The sequence below is a fragment of the Eucyclogobius newberryi genome, unplaced genomic scaffold, assembly GCF_026437365.1.
Source record: "Eucyclogobius newberryi isolate DKJ021-1_F unplaced genomic scaffold, fEucNew1.0.hap1 SCAF_18, whole genome shotgun sequence".
Classification (NCBI taxonomy): Eukaryota; Metazoa; Chordata; class Actinopteri; order Gobiiformes; family Gobiidae; genus Eucyclogobius; species Eucyclogobius newberryi.
In genome coordinates, this window is record NW_027315812.1 from 8,793,104 (window position 1) to 8,810,799 (window position 17,696).

Sequence of the window (17,696 nt, forward strand, 5' to 3'; positions counted from 1 at the left end):
GGTTTAGTCTTATTGTAGCTTGTTATACCTTGTCCTAATTGGCCCTATTTTATCCGAGTTTTGTCACCTATTTGTGAGTGTTTTAGACTGTGTTGCCTCGGTTTTGCCCTAGTCCTGGTTTGAACTTAATTTAGTCCTGGTTTGGACTTAATTTAGACCTGGTTTAGTCCTGTTTTGATTTTGAAGGTGAATGGTTTGGATTTAGTTTTGATTTAGAGACAGATCATGTTCTGCCCCAATTTCACACCTGCCTGAGTCCTATGGATCTGTAGCAGCTATAGCACTTTAGTACAGGCTCAACTTAGGCCTGCTTTGTCCTGGTTTAGTCCTGATTTAGTCCTGATTTAGTCCTGATTTAGTCCTGGTTTAGTCCTGATTTAGTCTTGGTTTAGCCCTGGTTTAGTCTTGGTTTAGTCCTGGTTTAGTCCTGGTTTAGTCCTGATTTAGTCATGGTTTAGTCCTGGTTTAGTCCTGATTTAGTCTTGGTTTAGTCCTGATTTAGTCCTGGTTTAGCCCTGGTTTAGCCCTGGTTTAGTCCTGGTTTAGCCCTGGTTTAGCCCTGGTTTAGTCCTGATTTAGGCCTGGTTTAGCCCTGGTTTAGTCCTGGTTTAGCCCTGGTTTAGCCCTGGTTTAGTCCTGATTTAGGCCTGGTTTAGCCCTGGTTTAGTCCTGATTTAGGCCTGGTTTAGTGCTTGTGTCATGTTTGTAGTTGTTTTATTGATGTCTAAATTGTAGACTATTTCTGGACTCGGTCTTGGCAGAAGCGGCTCATAAACGCATTGAAGCTGTGCGTGAAGCTGTGCGTGAAGCGCGTGTCCCGTCGTCACAGTGTGCGGGTCATCACAGTGTGCGTGTGCGGGTCAGCACGGTGTGCGTGTGCGGGTCATCACAGTGTGCGTGTGCGGGTCAGCACGGTGTGCGGGTCAGCACGGTGTGCGGGTCAGCACGGTGTGCGGGTCAGCACGGTGTGCGGGTCATCACGGTGTGGTGTGCGGGTCAGCACGGTGTGCGGGTCATCACGGTGTGCGTGTGCGGGTCAGCACGGTGTGCGGGTCATCACGGTGTGCGTGTGGTGTGCGGGTCATCACGGTGTGCGTGTGGTGTGCGGGTCATCACGGTGTGCGTGTGGTGTGCGGGTCATCACGGTGTGCGTGTGGTGTGCGGGTCATCACGGTGTGCGTGTGGTGTGCGGGTCATCACAGTGTGCGGCGGCGGCGGAACGGCGCGTGTGGCGCAGACACTGGGGGAATCAGGGCGACGCGTCTTTGTCGTGGTGTTTGTTGTTGCTGTTTTTCCTCAATAACTGGCGCGTGATGTGACGTGCGCCGCCGCCGCTGCCGCGCGTGCTGCTGCCGCTCTCCGCGTGCAGCCGCGTGCGCGTGCGCGAGGCCGGATCAAGGCCGCGCGCGGTGTCTGCGCTTCCGAATGTGGGGCAGATGTTAAGCTCGGCTCAGCCGCGGCTTGACACACTGTCCCCACGTCCACGCGTGCACGCGCACCGGCAGACACGCAGCACACCGGCGAACGCACGCGCGCACGCGCCGAGCGGAGCCGCAACAGAAGCGCGTTCCGCCATTTCGTGATGTGATGGTGGCGACAGCAGCATCAACACCGAGCAGCGGGACGCACGCGGCTGTGCGCGCGCGCGGGGAGACAGTGCAGGAATGTGCACGCGCACATGTGATGAGACAAAACACAGGAACATGATTTATGTGTAATAAAGAGCTCGAGCTGAGCACCACGTGACAGCCTCAGACCTCAGGAGATGGAACAGAGAGAAGAACAGTCCTGTCTCTGTCTCTGAAGGACTGTCTCTGAAGGACTGTCTCTGAAGGACTGTCTCTGAAGGACAGGACTCTGTCTCTGTAGGACAGTGTCTCTGAAGGACAGTGTCTCTCTGAAGGACAGTGTCTCTCTGAAGGACAGTGTCTCTGAAGAACAGGACAGTGTCTCTGAAGAACAGGACAGTGTCTGAAGGACAGGACAGTGTCTGAAGGACAGGACAGTGTCTCTGAAGAACAGGACAGTGTCTCTGAAGAACAGGACAGTGTCTGAAGGACAGGACAGTGTCTCTGAAGGACAGGACAGTGTCTCTGAAGGACAGGACTGTGTCTCTGAAGAACAGGACTGTGTCTCTGAAGGACAGGACTGTGTCTCTGAAGGACAGGACAGTGTCTCTAAAAAACAGGACAGTGTCTCTCTGAAGGACAGGACAGTGTCTCTGAAGGACAGGACAGTGTCTCTGAAGGACAGGACAGTGTCTCTGAAGAACAGGACAGTGTCTCTGAAGAACAGGACAGTGTCTCTGAAGGACAGGACAGTGTCTCTAAAGGACAGGACAGTGTCTCTGAAGAACAGGACAGTGTCTCTCTGAAGGACAGGACAGTCTCTCTCTGAAGGACAGGACAGTCTCTCTCTGAAGGACAGGACAGTGTCTCTGAAGGACAGGACAGTGTCTCTAAAAACAAAATAGGCAAATATATGAATGACCAACTCAGTGTTTCATGCAGCTTGGTCGCTCTCATGTTCTCGGTCTGCTCCTGCTCCTCTTCCTGCTCCTGCTCCTGCTCCTGCTCCTCTTCCTGCTCCTCTTCCTGCTCCTCTTCCTGCTCCTGCTCCTGCTCCTGCTCCTCTTCCTGCTCCTCTTCCTGCTCCTCTTCCTGCTCCTGCTCCTCTTCCTGCTCCTGCTCCTGCTCCTGCTCCTCTTCCTGCTCCTCTTCCTGCTCCTCTTCCTGCTCCTCTTCCTGCTCCTGCTCCTCTTCCTGCTCCTCTTCCTGCCTGCTCCTCTTCCTGCTCCTCTTCCTGCTCCCCTTCCTGCTCCTCTTCCTTCTCCTCTTCCTGCTCCTCTTCCTGCTCCTCTTCCTGCCTGCTCCTCTTCCTGCTCCTCTTCCTGCTCCTCTTCCTGCTCTTCTTCCTGCTCCTCTTCCTGCTCCTCTTCCTGCTCTTGCTCCTCTTCCTGCTCTTGCTCCTCTTCCTGCTCCTCTTCCTGCCTGCTCCTCTTCCTGCTCTTCTTCCTGCCTGATCCTCTTCCTGCTCTTCTTCCTGCTCCTGCTCCTCTTCCTGCTCCTCTTCCTGCTCCTCTTCCTGCTCCTCTTCCTGCTCCTCTTCCTGCCTGCTCCTCTTCCTGCTCCTGCTCCTCTTCCTGCTCCTGCTCCCCTTCCTGCTCCCCTTCCTGCTCCTCTTCCTGCTCCTGCTCCTCTTCCTGCTCCTCTTCCTGCCTGCTCCTCTTCCTGCTCCTCTTCCTGCCTGCTCCTCTTCCTGCTCCTCTTCCTGCTCCTGCTCCTCTTCCTGCCCCTCTTCCTGCTCCTGCTCCTGCTCCTCTTCCTGCTCCTGCTCCTGCTCCTCTTCCTGCTCCTCTTCCTGCTCCTGCTCCTCTTCCTGCTCCTCTTCCTGCCTGCTCCTCTTCCTGCTCTTCTTCCTGCTCCTCTTCCTGCTCCTGCTCCTCTTCCTGCCCCTCTTCCTGCTCCTCTTCCTGCTCCTGCTCCTCTTCCTGCTCCTCTTCCTGCTCCTCTTCCTGCTCCTCTTCCTGCTCCTCTTCCTGCTCCTGCTCCTGCTCCTGCTCCTCTTCCTGCTCCTCTTCCTGCTCCTCTTCCTGCTCCTCTTCCTGCTCCTGCTCCTGCTCCTCTTCCTCTTCCTGCTCCTTTTCCTGCTCCTCTTCCTGCTCCTCTTCCTGCTCCTGCTCCTCTTCCTGCTCCTCTTCCTCTTCCTGCTCCTCTTCCTGCTCCTCTTCCTGCTCCTCTTCCTGCTCCTGCTCCTGCTCCTCTTCCTGCTCCTCTTCCTGCTCCTGATGTATTTCAGTTTGACCTTGAGAGAAAGTGACTCTATGTTTTAAATCCTCTTTGTTGGACTCTTCTCTGAGCTAATCTCCCTGGCACACGTTTTTACAGCTTTGGACCTAAAAACACGTTCAAAATGGTTTCAAAATGTTCCTGCCGATTGTAAACATCAAGATTTATCGCCTCTAAACGCCATTTTCAAGTTCAACCAAGAGAGATTTAAAGCTGCACTGCGGTGATGTTATTATTATTATTATAATCTGGCCACGTTACAGGTCAGATCTGTGGCGAGCCGACGACGCTCACGACAAGAATGTGTGATTTTCAATGTTTGTTTGAGCAATAAAAACACCCTAGAAAATATGTTTAAAGTCACACTACGGAACATTCTAGATCATCACAAAAAATGATAATTGTGAGGATCGTAGATGGTAATAATAAACAGTACAAACTTGTGCAAATTACTTTTCATCTGTTTTAAAATGAGATGATAACCCTTATTTTGCACAATTTCTGAACACATTTGAACATATTCACACAATAAAATGCACCTTAGACTTTCTATAAAAGTTGGGAATTTGGCTCCACAAATATTCAAGTGAAGTTACTGTAACTTACTTTTACAAACAGTATTTTTATACCGTCTAAAGTTAACGTGACGAGTCAAAATTGTGGATTCAACCAAATAATTATCATTTTTGTACAGAAAAAAAGAGCAAATGATCAGTGTACATTATGAGTTCTTTTTTTTTAAAGTATACAAAAATGAATAATAAAAAGTATGTGAACAAATGATCAGTAAATGTAGATTATGAGTTATTTTTTTCTTTTTAACATGATAAAAATAATTAAAAAAAAAGTATGTGAACAAATGATCAGTAAATGTAGATTACAAGTTTAAAAAATAAAAGTATATATAAAAAATAATGCAAAGTATGTTTTACCCTTTAAGAATAACAAATATATATGATCAGATTTACAACTCCACAAATTAAAAACTCAAACTTTAAAACTCAAAATGCACCGTTATGGTAGAATGACCATAATGGATACCTGTCGAGCTTCACCTGTCGAGCTTCACCTGTCGAGCTTCACCTGTCGAGCTTCACCTGTCGAGCTTGGCAGGCGAAGCTTGGCAGGCGAAGCTTGGCAGGTGAAGCTCGACAGGAATGCGACAGGAGCGCGCAGGGTCAAATTCCACCAGGTCTGTGCGTGAGGCTCGTTTCATCAGCTTCTTCTTAGGCCTCAAACAAACCTTCAGATTTCAGTCTTTGTCCAAACCAAACCTCGTGGAACAGTTTTAAAATGACGAGTTTTGTGCAATTAAGCAAATTTACAAATAAAACCAAGAGTACAATGACTTCACTTTTGTTCAGGCTCGTTCAAAACACTTTTTAATCATAAAACCTTATGACACATAAATGTGTCATAAGGCAAATTATACCAGGTGTATAATGTTTCTACAGGTTTATTTTGAAGTAATTGTGCAAAATATTGTGCAAAATATCAAGATTTTATTTTGTTTCTGCCGTAGTTATGAATGAAATATATGGCGGTGCTATTTGTTTTTAGCAGAACATTTGAATGGATTTCAATGCATTTTAAGTTTTCATAGAACTTGGAACTTAGAAGTTTCTCCCGCTTGAGTAAAAAATATATATATATTTCAAACACGTGCTTAAACGTCTCTTAAATCTGTAAATATTTTCAAATTGTGTGTTATATTTTAGTCACTGTTGAAAAAGAGGTCTCGATCTCAATGAATTTTACCTGGTTAAATGAAGGTTAATAAATGAATAAATGCATTTAAAAGACGACAGGAGCAACACAAAATTCTTAAACGATAAAAAATACTACTATGAAAACCAAAACGAACTAAATTTGCATAAAAAAATAACATTAGACAAAAGGGAGAATTCACAAGGACGAGGCATTAGGCAAAGATCTAAGTGAGAGTCCAGTTTAGTCCTGATTCATCCGTGTTCTAGGCCTGGTCTAGTCTAAATTCAGGCACAGATTTATTCCCAGTTTGGTCCAAATTGTGATGATATTTTCACACCAGAATAAAAGACAAAGGATAAAACTGGACAGAAAGTGTAGTAAAAAGGGCCAAATGCTCGCTATGATTGATTGATTTGCCTTTGCATTTGCCACAACCTGTAACAACATTTCGGTGGAAAATGTGTCGTCTATTGTTATTTTAAAGACTGTATTTCCTGCTTCAGATCAGTTTCCGTGCATAATAAGCGTTTGTCTGTGTTGCAGGATCCGGCCGGGATCTTCGAGCTGGTGGAACTGGTTGGAAATGGCACCTATGGACAGGTCTACAAGGTAAGAACACGCTCCACGTAATCCCTCCGCTTCAGCGCTCAATCTGTGGAGTTAACTAGTCCTGGTTAAACCTGGACTAACATCTTTAGAGCCGTGGGTTGTTTTAAATTGATTCTTGGTTTAGTTCAGCTTTTTTGTTTGTTAAATCCTCTGTGTTACGTCAAACTCACCTGCTAAATGTGTAGTAAATGTGTCTCTTTGAGCCCAGTTCAATTCTGATGAAGGTTTTAGTCCTGGTTTGTCCTCACTCCAAAGGCTGTGCACATGTGGGGCAGAGGTTGTGCACACGTGGGGCAGGTTGTGCACACGTGGGGCAGGTTGTGCACACGTGGGGCAGGTTGTGCACACGTGGGGCAGGTTGTGCACACGTGGGGCAGGTTGTGCACACGTGGGGCAGGTTGTGCACACGTGGGACAGGTTGTGAGCATGTGGGGCAGGTTTTGCACATGTGGGGCAGAGGTTGTGCACACGTGGGGCAGAGGTTGTGCACACGTGGGGCAGAGGTTGTGCACACGTGGGGCAGAGGTTGTGCACACGTGGGGCAGAGGTTGTGCACACGTGGGCCAGTGGTTGTGCACATGTGGGGCAGGTTGTGCACACGTGGGGCAGAGGTTGTGCACACATGAGGTAGAGGTTGTGCACACGTGGGGCAGAGAGGTTGTGCACACGTGAGGCAGAGGTTGTGCCCACGTGGGGCAGAGGTTGTGCCCACGTGGGGCAGAGGTTGTGCACACGTGGGGCAGAGAGGTTGTGCACACGTGGGGCAGAGAGGTTGTGCACACGTGAGGCAGAGGTTGTGCACACGTGAGGCAGAGGTTGTGCACACGTGGGGCAGAGAGGTTGTGCACACGTGGGGCAGAGAGGTTGTGCACACGTGGGGCAGAGAGGTTGTGCACACGTGGGGCAGAGAGGTTGTGCACACGTGAGGCAGTGGTTGTGCACACGTGGGGCAGTGGTTGTGCACACGTGGGCCAGTGGTTGTGCACACGTAGGGCAGATTGTGCACTTTTGGCGAAGGTTCTGCTTATGTGTGGCCGTGGTTGTGCACATGTGGGGCAGGTTGTGCACACGTGGGGCAGGTTGTGCACACGTGGGGCAGGTTGTGCACACGTGGGGCAGGTTGTGGTGTAAATCCGTAAAAGCTAAAGAATGAATCCAAACCCTGCTAAAGTCCCGGCACAGTCCCCACGTTTCCCTGTCATTCCTTATTGTACACAGCGCCTCTACAGGAGCGGAGGACATTGGGTTCCATTGATAAAAGTGTGTTGTGACAGTGAAGCGGACCAGCTCCGAGACAGAGACGATGTTGCAGCTTTTGTCCCCCATCGAGCCGAGTCTGCTTCAGTTTGTCCAGTGAATGAGATTTAAGAATCCATCGGCCGATTAATCAACCAAACAGCTGAATGGTGCCGATCGACAGCCTTGTTTCCGTCCATCATCTCCACGGCGGCTCGTTTTGTGCTTGTGCCTCGTGACTGAAATGTGCAGCAGATCAAAGGCAGTATTATTGTTGCACCTCAAAAAGAAATGGATCTGTTCTTTCTAAACCCATAAAAAACATTTGGTCTCCTTTGCCACACGTATGCTGTGATCTGCATGCTTCACCAGCGCAATAATGTGAGCCATAACTAAATATTGACTCATTATTGTAATATTATATCTGATAGAGATCCAAGTGGAGCAGCTTCAGGCCGTAACGTGTGAAACACCTCAGCGTTTTGTTCTGGTTTGGATTTAAGGCGGTAGACGTTACACACCACCTGTAGTTCTGTTTTCTTCAGGTCATTTGTGATCATTTTATTTTATACAGACTCTACAATGAACGCTTTTCAATTATACCTGTGCTTCTTGTCTGTCACATAAACTTTAATTTGTCCTTCAGAAAGTTTAATTTCCCAAAGCAGGTCACAAACTTGATAAATAGTAGTGTTTTAGACAATGTAAATGAAAGAAAATGAAAGATTTTGTTGTTGTTTGGTCGTGATTAAGACACAAATCTTAAATTTAAATGTATCAATTTGAAACTTCTCCTGTTGTTTACCCACATAAATGTAAGAAAAAAATGTATTACATGTTTTTCATCATGTTTTCATATCAAATTAATACGTTTTATGAGTAAAAACAGAAAATATTGCACCTGTTTGGGTCATTTAAATCTGACAAATTGACACAGCTAGATTTAAGTTTCTTGGTTTATTTTGTTGACATATTAGATTTTTAAAAATGTACAGAGGGGATTTTAGATTTTCTTAATTTAGATTTTGAATAAACTCAATCTGACTGAAAATTGGCCTGAAAATTCAAATTTGGTCTCATTTTTTAGAATTAAAACCTGAATAAATCTTGGAATCCAATATCAACAAATCCTTCTGTACGATGTCACAATCGGTTCATTATAACGCGTTAGTTTTGTCAAACGTTCCGTCACATTAACATTCATCTCGAGTCAGTCATAGTTAGACTTTCCTTATCTTTGTCATTCCATTGTTGGGTTTTTTTCAGCCTGATAAAGCATTTGCTTTGGATTGATAATTTATGGAATTTATTTACAAAAAAATAAAAGGCCTTTTAGTCACGTCACATTCCTGGTAAAAACCTCTAGATCTAAATTCCAATCAAACAACAATAAAACAATGAATTTCTTTGGATTGACACAAAATAGTGACATAATATATTAAATCACTTCTTCTTCTTTGGTGTTTTATGACGGTTGATATCCACCTACTGTAGTTGAACTTCTTAGACTTTAGACTTTATTATTCAGACTTTATTATTTAGACTTTATTATTTTCTCTCTTTCTCTCACTCTCTATTTTTAATTTTTTTACAGTATAGCATAAAACACAGACTTTGAAGACGTACAACTAGAGTGGGTGGCGCAGTAAATGCACCTTTTCACACTAAAAGCAACACAACAACAACAACAACAACAACAATATTCTTTACACTTGATTCTTTAGACTTTAAAAACTAGATTTTTTAGACAAACTTTATTCTTTAGACTTTCCGACCCGCGTTGCATCCTCTTTAGGCCCGTGTAGATTTGAAGTGTAGATTTGAAGTGTAGATTTGAAGTGTAGATTTGAAGTGTAGATTTGAAGTGTAGATTTGAAGTGTAGATTTGAAGTGTAGATTTGAAGTGTAGATTTGAAGTGTAGATTTGAAGTGTAGATTTGAAGTGTAGATTTGAAGTGTAGATTTGAAGTGTAGATTTGAAGTGTAGATTTGAAGTGTAGATTTGAAGTGTAGATTTGAAGTGTAGATTTGAAGTGTAGATTTGAAGTGGTTTCACGCTCGAGCCGTCGCGTCGCGTTGCGTTTCCCATCGACGCAGAGACAAAAAACACAGAAACAAACCAAACAGAGGCCGCGGTGTCAGAGAAGAACTCGAGGCGTTAAAAAGCGCCGGGTTCAGACAAGCCCGACATTCCTGGGCGCTGCACAGGCCTGGACACATGCACACACGCAACACGGAGAAAAGACTTATTCTATCTTACCAGGATCGTCCGAGAAAGACTGACCGCACTGGAAAGACCGTCTACAGTGAGATCAGACGTGTTTGAAATCAGTAGTATTCATCATCAAGTCAGTTTGTCAATGGAACAAGTATAAAATGTCTTGTTTTTTAATCAGAATGGTGTCGGCTCCTTGAGCCGACACCTTAACGTGGTGGAGGGGTTTGAGTGCCCGAATGATCCCGGGAGCTATGTTGTCGGGGGCTTCATGCCCCTGGTAGGGTCTCCCAAGGCAAACAGGTCCTAGGTGACGGGTCAGACAAAGATCGGTTCAGAAGCCTCTTATGACGACGACACAATCAAGGCAGTTCACGTCGCCCGGATCGGCGTCACCGGGGCCCCATCCTGGAGCCAGGCCTGGGATGGGTGCTCCATGGCGAGCGCCTGGTGGCCGGGTCTTACCCCACGGGGCCCGGCCGGGCACAGCCCGAAAGAGCGACGTGGGGCCGCCCTCCCGTGGGCCCACCACCCGCAGGAGGATCCATAGGGGGCCGGTGCAGAGAGATCTGGGCGGCAGTCGACGGCAGGGGCCTCGGCGACCAGATCTCCGGACACAGAGACTAACTCTGGGGACATGGAATGTCACCTCGCTGGGGGGGAAAGAGCCTGAGCTTGTGCGGGAGGTTGAGCGATACCGACTAGATATAGTCGGCCTCACCTCCACGCACAGTTTGGGCTCTGGAACCCATCTCCTCGAGAGGGGCTGGACGCTCCACTTCTCTGGTGTTGCCCGCGGGGAGAGGCGGCGGGCTGGTGTGGGCTTGCTGATAGCCCCTCAGCTCAGCCGCCACGTGTTGGAGTTTACCCCGGTGAACGAGAGGGTCGCGTCCCTCCGCCTTCGGGTGGGGGACAGGTCTCTCACTGTTGTGGCGGCCTACGGGCCGAACAGCAATGCAGAGTACCCGGCCTTCTTGGAGTCCTTGGGAGGGGTACTGGACAGTGCACCGACCGGGGACTCCGTTGTTCTACTGGGGGACTTCAACGCCCACGTGGGCAATGACAGTGACACCTGGAGAGGGGTGATCGGGAAGAACGGCTTCCCCGATCTGAACCCGAGCGGTGTTCAGTTATTGGACTTCTGTGCTAGCCACGGATTGTCCATAACGAACACCATGTTCAAGCACAAGGGTGTCCATCAGTGCACGTGGCACCAGGACACCCTAGGCCGGAGGTCAATGATCGACTTAGTTGTCGTGTCATCAGACCTCCGGCCGCGTGTCTTGGACACTCGGGTGAAGAGAGGGGCAGAGTTGTCAACCGATCACCACCTGGTGGTGAGTTGGATCCGCTGGCGGAGGAGGAAGCCGGACAGACTTGGCAGACCCAAGCGCATTGTGAGGGTCTGTTGGGAACGTCTAGTGGAGCCCTCTGTCAGTAGGGTATTCAACTCGCACCTCCGGGAGAGCTTCTCCCATGTCCCGGGGGAGGCTGGGGACATTGAGTCCGAGTGGACCATGTTCTCCGCCTCCATTGTTGATGCGGCTGCTCGGAGCTGTGGTCGCAAGGTCTCCGGTGCCTGTCGTGGCGGCAACCCCCGAACCCGGTGGTGGACACCGGAAGTAAGGGATGCCGTCAGACTAAAGAAGGAGGCCTATCAGGCCACTCTGGCTTGTAGGTCTCCGGAGGTCATCGACGGGTATCGGCAGGCCAAGCGAGCCGCGGCTCGTGCTGTCGCAGAGGCAAAAACCCGGGCCTGGGAGGAGTTCGGGGAGGCCATGGAGGAGGACTATCGGTCGGCACCAAAGAAATTCTGGCAAACCGTCCGGCGCCTCAGGAAGGGGAAGCAGTGTCTCACAAACACCGTTTACGGTGCGGGTGGAGGCCTGCTGACCTCGACTGGGGATGTCGTCGGACGGTGGAAGGAATACTTTGAGGATCTCCTTAATCCCTCAGTCACGTCTTCTGAAGAGGAAGTAGAGACCGGGGACTCGGAGGCTGGCTCATCCATCACCCAAGCTGAAGTCACTGAGGTTGTCCGCAAACTCCTCGGTGGCAGGGCTCCGGGGGTGGATGAGATCCGCCCTGAGTACCTAAAGTATCTGGATGTTGTAGGACTGTCTTGGTTGACACGTCTCTGCAACATCGCGTGGCGTTCGGGGACCGTGCCTCTGGACTGGCAGACCGGGGTGGTGGTCCCTCTGTTCAAGAAGGGGGACCGGAGGGTGTGTTCCAACTACAGAGGGATCACACTCCTCAGCCTCCCGGGTAAGGTCTATTCCAAGGTACTGGAGAGGAGAATCCGACCGATAGTCGAACCTCGGATTCAGGAGGAGCAGAGTGGTTTTCGTCCCGGTCGTGGAACACTGGACCAGCTCTATACCCTCCATCGGGTGCTCGAGGGTTCATGGGAGTTTGCCCAACCAGTCCACATGTGCTTTGTGGATCTGGAGAAGGCTTTTGACCGTGTCCCTCGGGGTGTCCTTTGGGGGGTGCTCCGGGAGTACGGGGTCCGGGGCCCTTTGCTCAGGGCTGTCCGGTCCCTGTATGACCGGAGCAGGAGCTGTGTTCGCATTGCCGGCAGTAAGTCAGACCTGTTCCCAGTGCATGTTGGACTCCGCCAGGGCTGCCCTTTGTCACCGGTTCTGTTCATAGTTTTTATGGACAGAATTTCTAGGCGCAGTCAGGGGTCGGAGGGGGTCCGGTTTGGGGACCACAGGATCTCATCTCTGCTGTTTGCAGACGATGTTGTCCTGATGGCTCCATCAAACCCGGACCTGCAACATGCACTGGGACGGTTTGCAGCCGAGTGTGAAGCGGCTGGGATGAGAATCAGCACCTCCAAATCCGAGGCCATGGTTCTCGACCGGAAAAAGGTGGCTTGCCCTCTCCAGGTGGGTGGGGTGTCCTTGCCCTAAGTGGAGGAGTTCAAGTATCTCGGGGTCTTGTTCACGAGTGAGGGAAGGATGGAGCGTGAGATTGACAGTTGGATCGGTGCATCGGCTGCAGTGATGCAGTCGCTGCATCGGACCGTTGTGGTAAAGAGGGAGCTGAGCCGAAAGGCAAAGCTCTCTATTTACCGGTCGGTCTACGTTCCTACCCTCACCTATGGTCATGAGCTTTGGGTAATGACCGAAAGAACAAGATCGCGGATACAAGCGGTCGAAATGAGTTTCCTCCGCCGTGTGGCTGGGCGCTCCCTTAGAGATAAGGTGAGGAGCTCGGCCACACGGGGGGAGCTCGGAGTAGAGCCGCTGCTCCTCCACGTGGAGAGGAGCCAGCTGAGGTGGCTCGGGCATCTGTTCTGGATGCCTCCTGGGGGCCTCCCTCGGGAGGCGTTTCAGGCATGTCCCACCGGGAAGAGGCCCCGGGGAAGACCCAGGACACGCTGGAGAGACTATGTCTCTCGGCTGGCCTGGGAACGCCTCGGGATCCCCCCGGAGGAGTTAGAGGAAGTGTCTGGGGAGGAGGAAGTCTGGGAGTCCCTGCTCAGACTGCTGCCCCCGCGACCCGGCCCCGGATAAAGCGGCAGAAGATGGATGGATGGATGGATGGAGAAAAATACAACATTTTCTAACTTGAAATGAGTGGAAAAAATGCTCGAAATACAAACAAAACGTACTGTCAAAAATTTTAAAGAAGTCAAAATATACTGAAGTTGAGATAAATACTACTTATGTCAATCACTTTTTACCGTATTTTCCGGACTATAAGTCGCACCTTTTTTCATAGTTTTGGCTGGGGTGCGACTTATACTTATATTTATACTTAGGCCGCAGTTATTTTATTACTTGGTTTACGGATTTTTAAATGAACTATATTGAACAGGCGGGCGAAATATAAATATAATTTAAATTTCAAAATATTTTTTCTTCCGGGTTTACCCAAAAGGCACCACGGGTTGAGGGGGGGGGAGACGTGGCGCACTGGAGTGTGGAACTGCAGATTTTGCGTGTTTTGCATTGGTAGAATTGACGCTTCTAAGTGTTCACCCCCAAATGTGGTAAATGGGTTTAAAATGTGTATTTGCGATATAAAGGCGCGCAGCAGACAGGCGCTCGCGTCTTCTCATGCTCGCGCGGCCCCGTCACAGACTCCTGCAGGATTTTGACGAAAAATTGCTTCAGGCGCTCTTATCTTTTGACTTAATACCGCTTTTTATATTTCATTTAATGTTATTTTGCGTTGTCGGCGGTACTTTATAATTTTTTTTTTATAATAATTCATTTTATTTATATTGTAGAAATCAATAATCTAAGTGCGGCGGATCCGTAAACCAAGTAATAAAATAACTGTGGCCTTATATACTTATACTCCGGAGCAACTTATATGTGATTATTTGTCATTTTCACATTTGCAACCACATTTCATACTCCAGTGCAACTTTTTTCTTCTCTATTATGCATTTTTTGGCTGATGCAACATATACTCCGGTGCGACTTATAGTCCGGAAAATACGGTAATCACTTTTTTTAAGATTGTACATTGTTCCATTTTGAGGGTTTTGCATCGGTGTGAACTCTAACTCAAATAAGACCTTCTACATACTTTTTCGGATGTTTTGACTGTTTGTGTTATAGTTTTGAGACTCTTAGTTTGAAAGAAACGCGCATTCAAAATAAAACAAATGTAAGTAAAGCCTGACTCTTGGACCAACATGAATACAACTTGTACTTAAACATTTCAAAGTGTCCAATGAAGGATTTTATACTGACAAAATAAATCTGCACCTCTAAAATACACATAAAAGGCACATTTTAAAGTAAAAGTTCGACTATAAACAAATCAATGTTTAAACTAATATCGAAAGCAGATAATCTTTTAAACATGTCTCAATACTGGAGAAACAAAACCAAAGTCTGGAATAGTTTTATGTTCTTTCAAAATATTAAAGAAGCTGTTCATGGTTTAAGAGTGAAGAAAATCTGACGATTAACGATTCAAAACAGTATAAATATGAAGTGTTTAGTATGAAAGTCCTCAATATATCACCAGTATGTGACGTGAGACGTGAGTATTCACAGGTCAACAGTGACAATTTTATCTTTTTATATCTATTTCAAGCGTTTTAACAAAGCCTTAGAATGTGTTAAATTATGTGTGTAAAGTCCATAAAAGAAACCAGAAAAGTGCATAAATGTCACTTTCCACTGGACGTAGCGCGCGCATCATTTGTAGAACAACAAAACAAATCGTAAAAAGTTGTGAATGAACTCGAGGTTTAACCTGGAGCAAACCTGATCCGACCTGGACTATTTCTATCCAGGTCGGATGGAAATAGACTTTCAAAATTTGACTTTCAAATTCAGATTGTCAGCGAGGAACTTCCCGTCACCACAACATCCTGAACTGTATTTACCACACTTTTCCTGAAGTGAGTGAAATAGACTAAGCCACACTTTGAATTTATCAGTAACATTTGTTTGTTGAGGCGCTTAACGTTTATTTACTGCCTGTTTATTTGACAGATTGTTGGTTTTTCATCATTATTTGTCCTCGGATATGAAGAAAACAAGTTCAAACCAGTTCTGCTGCTATAAAGCTGTTGTTTTGTCAGAATTATTACACAATTTGCAGGATTTAAAAGTTGTTTGTGTCTCATTTTTCTCTCCCCTTTTCCGAGGTTCAGTTGTTGTTGTTGTTGTTGTTGTTGTTGTTGTAGTGTTGTTTTTGTACCAGCAGAGGCGCAATATCACATTTTAGTTTTAGATAGTTACAGTAGTTCATGAATGACACCATAATAACCAAACAAATCCACTTTTAAGAGCTTTTAACTGTGTCATAATTGTTTTCTCGTCCTATTTACACTCTTGCAATTGTCTTTTCATAATCATGACACGTGGAGGATTATGTCATTAAATCATAATAATCCGGAGCTTTTTTGTGATGATATTTATACCTTAAAGGGGCAGATGGAATTGCACTGTAACATTAATAGCTGCACTGACAGATTCATGATCTAATGTAATTTTGATGTTACTTGTGAGTTATTTTTTTAATTAATTATTTAGTTGTTATTGTTTTGTAATACATATATATAAATATAATAATAATAATAATAGGCTGTTTTACAGGATTGTTTTATATGTGCTTTCAATGAGAGCTCCGGGTCGAATAAGACTGAGGTTTCTTACAGTAGAACTGGAGCTACGCTGACATTGTCCAGTGTGACATCTGCTCAGATAAAGCGTCTCGTAGATGCTTAGGACCAGCACAATGACCTTGTTTTTTTCAGTGTTAAGAAGCAGATAATTAAGTGTCATTCAGGTTTTTATATCCTTCACACAAGTACTAAGTCTGTCTAACTCTGATCAGGTTTCATTGATAAATACAGCTGTGTCATCTGTGTAATGCCATGCCAATGTTCCCTAACGGCAGCATATAAAGAGTAAACAGAACTGGACCGAGTACTGACCCCTGTGGCACACCGTAAGTTACTTTAGAGCAAGGTGAGGAGCTCTGGTTTACATGAACAAACTGGAACCAGGACTAAACCAGGAAGTAAACCAGAAATACACAGAACTAGGAACAGACACAAACAAGTCTGAACCAAGAATAAACTAGCACCAAAACAGGGCTAAACCAAGGCTAAATCAGGTCTATGGAAGGTCTAGGCTAAATCAGGTCTATGGAAGGTTTAGGCTAAATCAGGTCTATGGAAGGTCTAGACCAGGGAAAACTCACTAAAACCTACAAACATGGACTAAACCAGGACAAGCACAAGCAGAGCAGAACTCACAAACACATGGACCAAATCAGGGCTTAACAGGACTAAACCAGGATTAAACGAGGTCCAAACCCTCTCACTTTTACACAGACGAGATGAAAGAGAGTTGTAGCTGTAAAAACCACAGGCCACTTTTACACGAGACCGTCATGTTTAAAAGGGTTTAATAAAGTCTGCAAACATGTGTCAAAGAAGCGGGTTTATTTATTCAAAGAGGAAAAGACGGCGAGGTGAAGTGAGCGCAGTTTAACGTTTCACACTGACGCACGAGCGAAAACGTGATGTTCGGCAAGAATAACACACATTTCACGTTTGTAGAGGACTAAACCACGGCTTAGCAGGATTTCTACATAACAAGACAGGGCATTTCGTGGCACGCCGAGGAAAATTACAGTACGTGGCCCGAATAATTGCAGTCGTAGCGATTCACAAACTGCAATTTCGATTTGATTGCGGCAGTCTTTAAACGTAATGCGAGACAGGACGGGCAAAACGCCTCCTTTTGTTTGCTTTTCTGGTCAGTTTGCTCCTACAGATGTTTAATTATGCCGTTTAATCCGCTTATAACGATAGATTATGTCACATTTTGCATTGATTCTGTGATTTTGTCTCGTACCGCGTGAAAATAACTGCGAGAAAACCTGGAAAAACACTCATATTCAAACAAATTATCGACGTTTCAGCGATTTAGACTTGACCAAATCTCGATCTCGACTGGAATTGAAGAGCAGACAACCGCTTTTGCCTGAGAATAGTCCACGCGTCTGACTGTAAAGCTTTTTCTCTGGCGCCGATTGGTCTTCGGACGTGGATTTGAAGCGGCGGAAAAGCCAACGGGGAGCGAGTTGGGGGAGACGGAGGGAAGCTGCGCGATGCATTCAGGGTCTGATGCAACGGCGTGTAACTCGGAGCGTTAGCCGAAGTGTTCTGAGGCGTTTATGTTCGTTTTAACGAGTCGCACAAAGACACTTTTCATTCAGTCACGACCCAGCGTTTTGATATTTTTGACATTTTATAATACCTGACTGCATTGTTATTTGATTCCTCCTCCATTACTTACTTTTTTTCCTTAAAAAACAGTTATTTTTTATGATGTTTTAATGGTTAAGACTAATATAAATTAGTTTAAACAGTGTGTTTTTTATTTATACTCTCTATTTTACACCTTCTCCTTATTTTATGCTCTTTATTTTATAAAAAAAAATCCCTGTTCTGTGTGTCTTTTGTTCTTTGATGATGGAAATTCAAAATAATTCTGCTTCGGATTTTATGAAAGAACTTGTCCTGGTTTAGTCCTGTTTGGTCTGGGTTTGGTTCTTCTGTAGACTTGGTTTAGTCCTGGTATTGTTCCGGTTTAGTCCTGTTTTAGGGCACATTCCCACTTCCCACTTTAGTCCAGATGTAGACTTGA

General features: G+C 46.4%; 1 protein-coding gene across 2 annotated transcripts in view; it reads left to right on the plus strand.

Moving 5' to 3' along the window:
* LOC140364367 (TRAF2 and NCK-interacting protein kinase-like) overlaps positions 1-17,696 on the plus strand; it is an 84,979-nt gene that overhangs the window by 628 nt on the left and 66,655 nt on the right. For both annotated transcript variants that reach the window (XM_072450464.1, XM_072450463.1), the window contains exon 2: positions 6,042-6,107. In XM_072450464.1, coding sequence (XP_072306565.1) covers positions 6,042-6,107 — 66 coding nt within the window. The remainder of the gene's footprint in view (positions 1-6,041; positions 6,108-17,696) is intronic.